Below are 11,557 nucleotides of genomic sequence, written 5' to 3'. Positions count from 1 at the left end.
GGTATTAAATTGTTAGTATACCATCAAAAGTATTTTTTTTTTGTCAAGTCGCGTACTTTGATGAGTGAATTTATTATTAAAAATTTTACTTAAGTAATATTAAGTCATTTATTACTCATATTAACATCTATTAATAAAAATATTTTATTTATTATATCAAAACATCATATGGTGCATAGGAAGGTGGCTATCTGTTTTAAATGATAATTGATGAAAAATATGACAATTTTATAAAAAATTAAAGTCCTATATTTTAAATATTCACTTGTACTTAATGGATATTTTTATAACACAGATACAATTTTAAATATTTATGTATCGGTTTCATTGAAAATCAGTAAAAAAAATACACAATAACTAGTTATTATACTTAACTACTAAAAAAAATCATAATCATGTATAGTTTTACCATTGAAAGTGAATTTTTTTTAAAAAAATTACAATAATTCATTAGTTAATATCGTGTAAATTATACTTTTACTTCATTTGTCACAATAATATTGATGAATTATTCTTCAACATTTTACGATATATTTTTTTAATTTAATTGTAATTGAACATTTGTAGATAAGTATAATTTATGAAAAATTATAACTTTTTATTTATATATTTGTGATATAATAACAATGTAGTTTCAGAATAATATAAAATAATTATTCTTTATGATTTAGTAATAATAAAACTTTTTATCTTCAAGTGGGATAAAAAGTATTCATTTGATTTAAAGAACAAAATGTTTTCTTTTAAAATTCAATTTGCATACGGAATATATATTTACCTTTACCTCCCAAATATTAATATGTTTGCATAATCAGTACCTATCAATTATTTCATAATTAAATTAAAAGCATTTATGTAAATATTTCAATCCAAAAGTATGTGATATTATTTTATGAAAAAAAATTTCCATATGAATATATATTTTAGTAATTAACACTGTAATCTACATACATACACGTTAATATTATTTTATAAAAAACATATTTTTATATAGTTTTAAAATGCGTATCAGAAAACTTTTTACTTTTGAGGGAAGACATGCACTTGGAAAGATAAAGTGAATTTGAACGTTTACATTGCATGAAAACGCCAATTAATTAATTAAATTTTAAATTACATATTAAACACTCACAAGTTGATAAGTGAATGATGAAGTAATCACCACTGACTGCAAGCAATTATTGGCAATTAGAACATAACGGATATACAGTAAACCACTAAACCATTATTTTGACGGAGGAAAATGCCGTGGGATATAGACAGCTACCACAATCAACTTGCCTTTAAGCTGATAAAATCTTCCCAAAGGCCAACCTAAAACAAATGGCCGGCAGAGAAGGGTGACCACCAAGTAAGCTTTCAATGTGTACCTGATAGGATGCTAATCAGTCTTAAAAATAAAAGAAAAAATTTGAATACTTTTTTAACTTCAACAAAATAAGTATCTATTGATCGGATTAAAGAATAATTAAATTAATTAAAGTAAATAATTAAATTATTATTTATTTAATTATATTGCTAAAATCAAGATTGATTCATAAAACTTATTAGTCTATAATATTGCCTATAAAAAGGAGATAAAGAATATATGTAAGGAGTTAACTTTTCAATATTAAATAATATTTATTATCTAAACTGATACTTGACTTTATAAATAAAGTACTTTTTGCAAGTACACTCCTTCTACATCAAACAGAGAAAAATCTATGATACAAAAGATAATATCTCATCACGCAGTAAAAAAATATTTCAAAAATTAATACTTTCTTAGCAATAACAATGATTTTTTTAAACCTTTTTCACCTCATTTCTAAAATTCTCATTTCAATATTTCGTGGGTGATAAAAATAATTGCTTTTTTAAAATTTTTATCATAAATGAGATTATAGTATTTACATTTCATAAAGAGTTAATTTAAAAAGATGAAATTCGTAAAATCCCTTACCCTCCTTCCACACAGCTAAACCTTTCCTCGTACCTTATCCTCACACCTACCATTACCGACTCCTTATTCGTTACCAAAGCTACTCGGAAGGATCATAAACAGAGTGGGCACCACCGAGATATGACCCGTGAGATCCAATGGATGTTAAAATTTTATAAATGGGAGAAATTCCAATTATCAAAATAAATATCGAAACTAAATATATTTGAATTCAATTACGCAATTTAATTTTCTTACGGGAAGATCAGCCCATGTATCTAAATAATGAATAAATGTTATATTTTATTTTAAAATTCATGAAACATGAGGTGAATATATGAATAGAAATAATATATAATAAAAAGAAAAATACTTGACGAATCAACCTAATTTGCCACAGCATGTGAAATATGCAAGATATGCAAGAAAAATTTATACATGACCCAACTTCTAAATTTTGGAGGATTAATCAAGTTAACATGGTAGGTAAAATTCATTTTGTCAAAATTAATTTTACTTGTACAATTTAGATACATGTCTGATAACTCCACCAAACCACTATTTGCGCTGGAAAAATTCAAAAGTAGGTATTAATTTAATCAATTATTATACTACTCACTGTTCTGTTGGATTTTAATAAATTAATCAGTCATCAAATTTTGCATTCAAATTTCAACTTTGAACACTTGTTCCATACGATTTATAATAAGGTATCTATCAATGTCAATTTATTTTCTCTGACATTATTTATAAATATTAAAATTTATTAATTTAATCATTGAAATGGAATTTAAATTTTATGCAATTTAAAATTTTACTAATATTTCATTATTTAATCTTATTTCAGTATATAATATATTTTTTGATATATAAATAGACATCAACCATGAATTTATATGCTTGTAAATGGTTAATCAATTAAAAATTTAACATGTATAACCCTAAAAAAACAGTGTTAAATGATTCAATAATTTGATTCTCGTAAGTATTTTATAAGAGATTAAATATAACAAGTATTCGACACTTTGCTTATGGAGCAAGTAGATCAATCCCTTCACACACACGTACATATATCGTTGACATTTAAATTTAAATTGACATATTATTTGATGAATTTAAAAATGTTAAACATATATAAATATACAAGATGTTAATTTCTTTGAACAATATAATAATATATTAATTAATACAAGCGTAATTTTTAACAAGACAATGGCTAACTCAAAATCAAATTATTCTTATTCATATTTAAATTTGATTCAAAAAGACGTAGCTGCATAGGAAAAAGAAAATGAGTATGCACAAACACTTTTGACTAATGTTATTTTAATGTTGTCATGTTATCATAAAGGTGACATCAACGCATATGCAGAACTTGGTCCCATATGTAAAGGTTTACACGACCTTTATTAGCTAGATTAATTTGGACGGATCCCGTATTGCTAATGGGCGATGCAGACGTCTTATCCACCATATAATAAAGACTTTGATGAATAAAATTTATATTACTTTAATTTATATATCAAACTATAATCTATTGCACTTGACTTTATAATGGTTGTATTAAATGGTTAATAACCAAATAATCGGCATCGCCACATCACTTTCACTGTTCCAAAGCTTTGTTTTAGACTGAGTTTAAATATTTTTTTAGAATTTACAAAATGAATTTCTATTGCAGTTTATACCTAAAATTGTATTACGCGACCGTGTGCAAAAATTAATCATAAAATTAGATCATTCATGTTAATTAATTGTTACCCATGGCCATTGGTAATATTGCTGCAATTATTACTCATGCAAGTTTGTGAGAAGTTATGCATAATTGTTTAACTGTAGTGGTCCACATCGGTACTCAAGATTTTAAATCCAGCAATGGTTATTTTTGTGTTTATTTTCCCTTGTTTTTATTTAAATTTTTAAATAATTTGATTTTTCTCCTTACATTTTTTTTTCAAACTACAAAACTTTCAAAACTTACTATTAATAAATTTTCTTCATAAAAAACTTCAACCTTTTTTTTTAAATGTTATGTATATTTTCCCCAAAAATATCCAAAGATATCCTTACTGCTTTCGCGAATAACTGATTAGAATTTACCACCATATTATTCACAAATTGTGAGATTACATACAGAAACATGTGCTTATTTTTATTTTTATTTTTGTCTTTTGACTGCATTTCTTTATGAATATGATTGTGAAATAACTAGTTTTTTTTATTCTTATAAATTATATTTCTTAAAAATCATAGTTTTGAAAATGTAGCAAATATTTTTAATATGATTTGGAAAAATTGAGTATATTCAAACAAATTTAAAATACTCTTATAAACAATTTATATCAAACACGGGAATGCATAATTCACAAATTGGAATTGTTGAAAAGCTTAAAAGACTAAACAATGTTGAGAGAAAAGCATTTTTAATACAAGTATGAATATAATTTCAGATTTCACAATACAAAAAAATAATAAAATTATTTGTTATGAAAAAAAGTCTTATTATAAAAAAAATTGAAATGAGTTGGTTACTTTGGATCTAGAATTGGATAAGTGGGAACCGCTCAGTGCTCAGACTCGCCCCGCGCCAAACCATTTCATTTCAAAGCGGAAATTCGATTGTGTTTTACTCTTCACAGTGAACAGTTTTCTCGGATAATATTTCAAATTTTCCGAGAAAATCTTCAATATCCTTTTTCTTTCACACTCTAAGAATTTGAGACTTTTTAAAAGGTAGACACAGCAAGTTGATTTTTTCCCTTACACTCTCACTGGTTTCTTCATAATTTATATTTTCATTTCCCTAGTTCCTGTTTGGGATAAGATTTCTCACTCTCACAAAAACGAATCATTTCCACCGTTTCCCCTCACTGTTACCTTAATTTCATAGTCTCTTTCTATTTTGTGCATGACGATCAGACTTTGGTGACTGCGCTTGTGAATTATCTGGTTCTCTAGACATGGCGTGGTGGGATATGTTATCTTTTGGAAAATTTTGGACACTGTTTCAGGTTACTACTGAACTTCTCTGATTTTCTTTCCGTTTTCTGTTGTTTCTTTTTGAGGAATCCGGTAGGTACGGTAGCACTCTTTTTACTTATAGTTTTTTATTACTAACAAAATTATTAAAATAAAAAAGAGATAAATCTATTACTATAACGGGGTGAGACCATGTACACTCTGTAAAATATATTTCTTGTTTTTTGTTTATTTTATTAATTTTTTCTCTCACTGGTTCATGTCGAAAATTCTGGTTAATTGTTTTAGCTGTGTAGCATTACCCGTTTTCAAAGGTTTGTGATGACTTTGAAAACCTTGATATTGTGATGAATTGGGGACAAACATAATCGATGTTGCTGCAATTGTGGTCATGATAAGAATTTAAGTATATTAATTGTATAAAATATTTATATTATTATTTAATTATAGATTGATATATAATTAAATTTTTTTATCTTTCGTAATAATTATTTTAATATTTTTAACTAATTAACAGTGTAAATATATTCAGACGGAGTATGTACCAAAATGAAACTCTTTATAAAAACCTCCAAAAAGTTTGGTAATATATCTGCAATCACGACTTTAAAATCCCGGTTTTTTGCCAGTACAAATACGTCCTCTCTCAGCAGTGTGGGTATTTGAAAAGTTTGAAAACCAATACTGTAATATGGCAGGAAATGCTTCCAAGTGGTGATTATGTACCGCTTTGTCAGCTAGTATATGCATGTGTGAAATTCGTGGTCAATTTTACTCCCCCAAATTAAATTTTGTCTAATTACACGTTTTCTTGGTTGTTTATTACGGCAGGTAGGGGCGAGGCAGGTTGATCCTGCGGCTCATACTATCAGGTCCCATGGAGCGGCAATTGCAAGAAATCACATTCATGATTGGCTTATATTGGTGCTCCTCATAGTAATAGAGGTTGTCCTTTATGTCATTCATCCATTTCACCGCTTTGTGGGAAGGGACATGATGGACGACCTTAAATATCCTATGAAAGGCAACACGGTGCCCGTATGGGCTGTTCCTGTAAGTTTTTTTTTTCACTGCATAACTCACTTGAGATAAAAGTTCTGTGTATTGCTCCTTGTATCGGGATCTTTTCGTTTGCATTTAGGTTCATTATATATCTGCTTTACATTCAATTATTTGATTGTATCATTACAAAATGCTGACAGCTCTTTTCTGTCAAAGTACTTCTTGGGTAATTAAGTCTTGCTCAAAAACATGATAGAAAAAATTGAGAGGCGTCAACATTGTTTGATTCCCACACATCTTCTGTATGAGCTAATCGATCGCTTTTTTTTCTTCTGCTAATTGTCAGCTATATGCGGTTCTGTTGCCAATGGCCGTTTTCCTTCTATTCTACATGCGCAGGAGAGATGTTTATGATTTGCACAACAGTACTCTAGGTAACCTTTGCGTTTGGCATATGTGATATGTCCTCACATGTGTGCGTTGCTAGTCCAATCCATACATCTTTATATGCAAGAAGCAATTTCTACATTTTTTCTAGACCAAAACGAAAATAAAAAAAATGTCATAAAGTATATTTTTTCAAGAGCATCTCATTCAATTAAATTAATTATAAAAATAAGATCCGATAGTTTATTCTATTTTAAGCAAATAGCTTAAATTAAATTATTTAATTATAAAAATAACATAAGTTGATTTTAATGAAGTAAAGGAATAGTTGAACTTATATTTAAGGAGAAAAAAAAAATATTGTTGTTTCATATAAGAGTATATTGCACTCCCTTTCTTGTAAACAGCTTGAATTAACTGCCCCTTTTTTATTTTAAAAATCATAATTTTCTTCCATCATGTTAGTGTGTACTATGTTTTAATTTATTTTTATGTGAATGATAAAGTCAAAATTTTCTCTTTTGGGACTCTTAATATTATTGATAATTAGCTTTGAAAACCGAATAAAAGAGAAAAAATATAATTTAAACTTAGTGAGGATAGTAAAATATACTTTTTTATCCTATTTAAATATGTTAAAATAATTAAAATATGTGTAATTTTTATCAAATATTATGTAACTTATTAAGTTTTAAATAGTTAATAAATACAAATTTTGATCATTAAATATTTTTAATTACTCAACTTATCATTACATATATTAATTAAAAAATTTATACTGATATAAGTTACGTAACTACGTAAAGTTTATATTTTATAAATAATAAAAATTGTTCTTTTTGTATATTTTAATTTAATGAAAGTAAGTCGAATTTCTGTCACAACTGAGGTGTGAAATTTTTTCATCGTATAAATTACTAACTCTTGAAATAACGTTGTCATAAAGATAGATTTTTGTTATTTTTGTTCAAAATAAAATTTAAAGATTACAACTTTTATTCTTCACATTTCTGTAGATAGATTGATATTATTAGAGTTGGTGAATTGTAGTTAATGTACTTCATTGCTAGCTAGCAGGTCTTCTCTTTGCTGTTCTGATCACTGCGGTCTTGACCGATGCAATAAAAAATGCAGTTGGCCGGCCTCGGCCAGACTTCTTTTGGCGTTGCTTTCCCGATGGAGTAGAGGTAAGCAAATCTATCATTTGTCACTATATAATGTGGATTAATATATCATGTGTTGTTGTGGTAAAAGAATTGTATGTTTTCACATACCAATAAAGCAATAAAAGTTGTTTTTTATAACTATCGTTATACTAGAACTTCTTAAGTCTCAACTATTAATGACAGAGCGGAGGAATTAATATTTAGAAATTAAGACAAGTAGTTTGAAAATTTTGTCATATTTAAGGTTGGATTTTGTGTCTTTTAATTCTTGTGCCTTGCACCAAAATGACACTATGCTATGAACCGTAGAGAGTAGTGACCTTAATTTCTGAACATTTCACCTTGTCCTTTGTTGTGACGAGCTCATTAGCTGTTAGTTTGTTTCTTCTTCACGTCTTTCTAAACTAATTATTGGAGTACATTGCAATGTGGGCTTTTAGTGAGATGATTTTAGACTACGTTATGTGCTTATTTAATAAATTTATTTTGATAAATTTTTTTATGAACTTTATTGAAATAATTTCATGATATGTAATCTGCAACTTTGTAATTAGAGAAGAGAGTTGAATCTGAATTCATTCAGTGGCAGTGATCGTTCTCCGTACAGAAGTAATAACGTTTTATACAGATGAAGAGAAGGTAAAAACTAACCAAAAGAGTAGTAACTAATGGCAGATAACTAATATCGAACTTAACTAACTAGGGATTAATTACCAAATTCAATAAAACTACAAAGTGCAATTACAGATCAGGAAAAATAAGTTAATTTAAAAAGATATTGCACGACGTGTTTAAGTGCTTATACAAGATGATAAACCCAAATGTGGCCATCTCTTGAAGAGCTGCCAGATTAAACTTTTCTAAATCGACATTTTATCTTCTCCAATTTTAATTCTTGGCTTTTCTTTTTCTTAAATAGAAATTAACTGTCATTTTCTAAATCCACGTTGTATCTCTTGAGAGCTGTCAAATATAACTGTCATTTTATACAGATGGGTAACTGTCAAGGAAAGTGGTCCTTATTAGTCGCTTTTGATTAACCTTACAGGTTTATGATAAATGGGGGGGTGTGGTATGTCATGGCAAGGCAAGTGATATAAAAGAAGGACACAAGAGTTTCCCAAGCGGCCATACATCATGTGAGCAACAATATTTTATTCCCTACTCCCTCTCTTTTTCTGCTTGCTTTAGTGGAAGCAATTGGAATTATGTAGACAGGTCGAATCTGAACACTGATTTTTATTTCTCTTCTCAATAACTACTTTGGTGAACGTACTAGAAACGCAATATTTACTAAAAACAGCATTGCTTTTACCCATAGAATATTTGAAGAGTAGGAAATTGGTAAACATTATTTTAATTAAACTCATCAGTTGTCTGACACCGAAGTGAATTCTTTCCTAGTTTAATGCTAAATTTGTTCTCTTAAACGCTATATTCTCTTATGAAGACGTACTAGCTCCTTTCTTCGGAAAATTGTTTATGCATGGACATTCAATCTGATAAATTTAGTTCTGCAGGGTCCTTTGCAGGTCTAGGTTTTCTCTCTTTGTATCTATCTGGGAAGATTAAAGCTTTCAACCGCAAAGGGCACGTAGCAAAATTATGCATTGTGTTTTTTCCTCTGCTTGTTGCCTGTCTTGTTGGAATCTCTCGAGTGGATGACTATTGGCACCATTGGCAAGATGTATTTGCTGGAGGCCTTCTAGGTTTGTTTTTATTGACTTAAAAAATTGAAGTAGGGAAAGGATCCGGCTTACAGCCAATAATAGAAATAATTAAAACTCATTTTGTGAAAAACAAATAAAAGTGAAACTCACTACACTGTGTTTCCTCCAGGGCTTCTTGTGGCAACCTTTTGCTATCTGCAGTTCTTCCCTGCGCCCTACAATGATGATGGTAACACCTCTATCTCCCTCTTTTTTATTTATCCTTGTTTTTGGATTATACGAAACTATCATTGTTATATTATTGTCTGTCACATTCTGTGGGCATTGTTTTCTTCTAAAGCTCTGCTCCTGCATAGGATAATAATGAAACTTCTAAAGTTTTTATAAGCTTTTAAATTAATTTAAGAAAAAAATTAGCATATGAACAATTTTTTTCGAATGAATTAAATAATTTATCTTTTTATTTTTAGGAAAGTTAAATGAGAAAATTTTTATAAATTATTTTTAAATTACGATAGAAATTTTATTATTTTTCATATTTTATAATTTAAAAAAATTGAAATAAAAAAATTACCTCAAAACTTAATTATACATGTATCCTCACCCGAAAGTCAATATCCAAGACATTTTTTGTGTGGTACATTTGAAGAATTTATTTTGTCCTCTCTTCGATTACACTTGCGCATGGGGAAGGGTATTTGACTGTTGTAGCAATAATCTATTTTTTAACCAACCCAAATTCTTTGTAACTGTGCCACTATTGCCATGAAAATATAATTTCTATTTCGTTTGAGAACAACAGATGTTAATGAGCTAGAAGCCTGGTCAGGTGCAATTTGGTTGAATAGAGTAATATGCTTGTTTAATTAAATTCAGCATAAATTCAGCATAATATGTTAATAGAGGATATTAAACTCTCTCAATTATAAATGTAGAGTAAATTTTATTTAAAAATAAATAAAAATAAAAATAATTATATAAAATATCACAAATAATATTAACTTTTAAGGAGTCAAATAATGAAATTCACATAAAAAATATTTTAGATGTATTTGGTCTTCCTACTTGAGGTAATGCCAGGTGGCTGCCTAGCTGGTTGAATTACCTTTACAAATATTATTTTCATTTCATATTGTTTGGATCATTGTAGTCATGATCTTTTTATTATTTTTCTTGTTAAATGAAGCAATGCTTTCATGACTTTAAAAAATGACATTTTTAAAAAAATTATAAAATATTAAGAAAACTGTTAAGGGAATTCATTATGAGAAGATATAGCTTAGTCCTGAATCCTGATAACGTATATGAAGTATTCCATTGAGTCTTGAGCAGCTTTTACATTTCTCTTTTCAGGATGGGGTCCATATGCATATTTCGAGGCTATGGAGGAAGCAAGAGCCAATGCAAACAACAATCGGAATTCACCCGTTGTACAGGCCATGGAGGATCGAGTTATGAATCAAGTACCTGGGAGAAATGGTGATGCATTCATCAGGACCCCTTTCTCCTATCATAGCCCAACCTTGGAAGCCATGGAGTTGGGACAAAAGTAATCTTGTAGTTGTCTTTTGCGCTAATTTCCCTCGTCTCGTTCCTTGTGACTTTGCTTTTGTGTATACTTGTAATTGAAAATGAGGTCTCTTACACGGCAACATTAGGTGTCTAGATTTAGCAAACCGGCAATATTTTGCAGTTTCTATTGTGGTAGCTTCATGCAGTATTGGCAGTACCACTGTAAAAAGGAAAAAATGGCGGTTGCTTTCCGCTGAATAAAATAATGTTCATATATGTTACGTTATTGGCAGATTTTTTTGTACTTATTTGACAAAAAATAAACATCACTAGTAAAATTCTACATACTTATGTTTTTAAATCTATTTTATAAATTAAAAAATACTAAAAAAAGTTTCACTTGACATTTAAAATAAAGAAACGTTTTTTCCCTCCTCATTTTTATTTGCACAAGAGTTGTTGATGGACACATCAGTAATATAGCCAACTTGTGATCGAATAACACTAATCATAGTTTGTTCTCGTTTTTATGGAGTAAGCACATGATTGAAAGAGTTTATACATTGAAAAATATTTGTTTTAAAAAGAAATTGTAAGAAAATACTTAAAAAACATGGTAATGCAAATGGGTATTAAGACGGAATATATCTCCCGAATTTCATACCTTGTAAAAAATGTCCTAATCATGGTTTCGGTACCAATAACTCATTATTTTATTTAATATTTTTTATAAAATATATTTAAATATTTACTAAAATAATATTAATATATTGATCATGTATGTTAAATTTTAAATAAATAAAATATGACTTCTTAATATATTGAAGAACATATAAAAAATTATTATTATTATTTTCATTCAAAATTATAATATTTAATATTAGTAATGTATTAAATATTAAAATAAAATAATCAAT

General features: G+C 28.1%; 1 protein-coding gene across 2 annotated transcripts; it reads left to right on the top strand.

Moving 5' to 3' along the window:
• Window positions 1-4,461: 4,461 nt before the first annotated feature.
• LOC113872411 (lipid phosphate phosphatase 2-like) lies at window positions 4,462-10,940 on the top strand. Of its 2 annotated transcripts, XM_027509946.1 has the most exons (9): window positions 4,462-4,657; window positions 4,844-4,935; window positions 5,735-5,956; window positions 6,252-6,339; window positions 7,370-7,479; window positions 8,507-8,597; window positions 8,979-9,167; window positions 9,298-9,357; window positions 10,482-10,940. In XM_027509946.1, the coding sequence occupies exons 2-9, from the start codon at window positions 4,885-4,887 to the stop codon at window positions 10,679-10,681; spliced, it is 1,011 nt and encodes a 336-aa protein (XP_027365747.1). In that variant the 5' UTR covers window positions 4,462-4,657; window positions 4,844-4,884; the 3' UTR covers window positions 10,682-10,940. The 2 variants fall into 2 exon arrangements, with proteins under 2 accessions (XP_027365747.1, XP_027365746.1); XM_027509945.1 differs by having other exon boundaries at window positions 4,504-4,935; window positions 10,482-10,930.
• The last annotated feature ends 617 nt before the right edge of the window (window positions 10,941-11,557 follow it).

This window comes from Abrus precatorius, unplaced genomic scaffold (genome assembly GCF_003935025.1).
Source record: "Abrus precatorius isolate BTA unplaced genomic scaffold, Abrus_2018 Scaffold7, whole genome shotgun sequence".
In the NCBI taxonomy this organism is placed as follows: domain Eukaryota; kingdom Viridiplantae; phylum Streptophyta; class Magnoliopsida; order Fabales; family Fabaceae; genus Abrus; species Abrus precatorius.
Note: the sequence above shows the minus strand (reverse complement) of the source record. Positions and strands in the feature narration are given on the sequence as shown.

Bases quoted from the DNA above. Each gene is read 5' to 3' on its own strand.
- LOC113872411 (XM_027509946.1), top strand. From the start codon at position 4,885: ATGGCGTGGTGGGATATGTTATCTTTTGGAAAATTTTGGACACTGTTT. The intron at 8,598-8,978 runs GTGAGCAACAAT...TTAGTTCTGCAG, and splicing joins CCCAAGCGGCCATACATCAT to GGTCCTTTGCAGGTCTAGGT. The intron at 9,168-9,297 runs GTTTGTTTTTAT...TGTTTCCTCCAG, and splicing joins ATTTGCTGGAGGCCTTCTAG to GGCTTCTTGTGGCAACCTTT.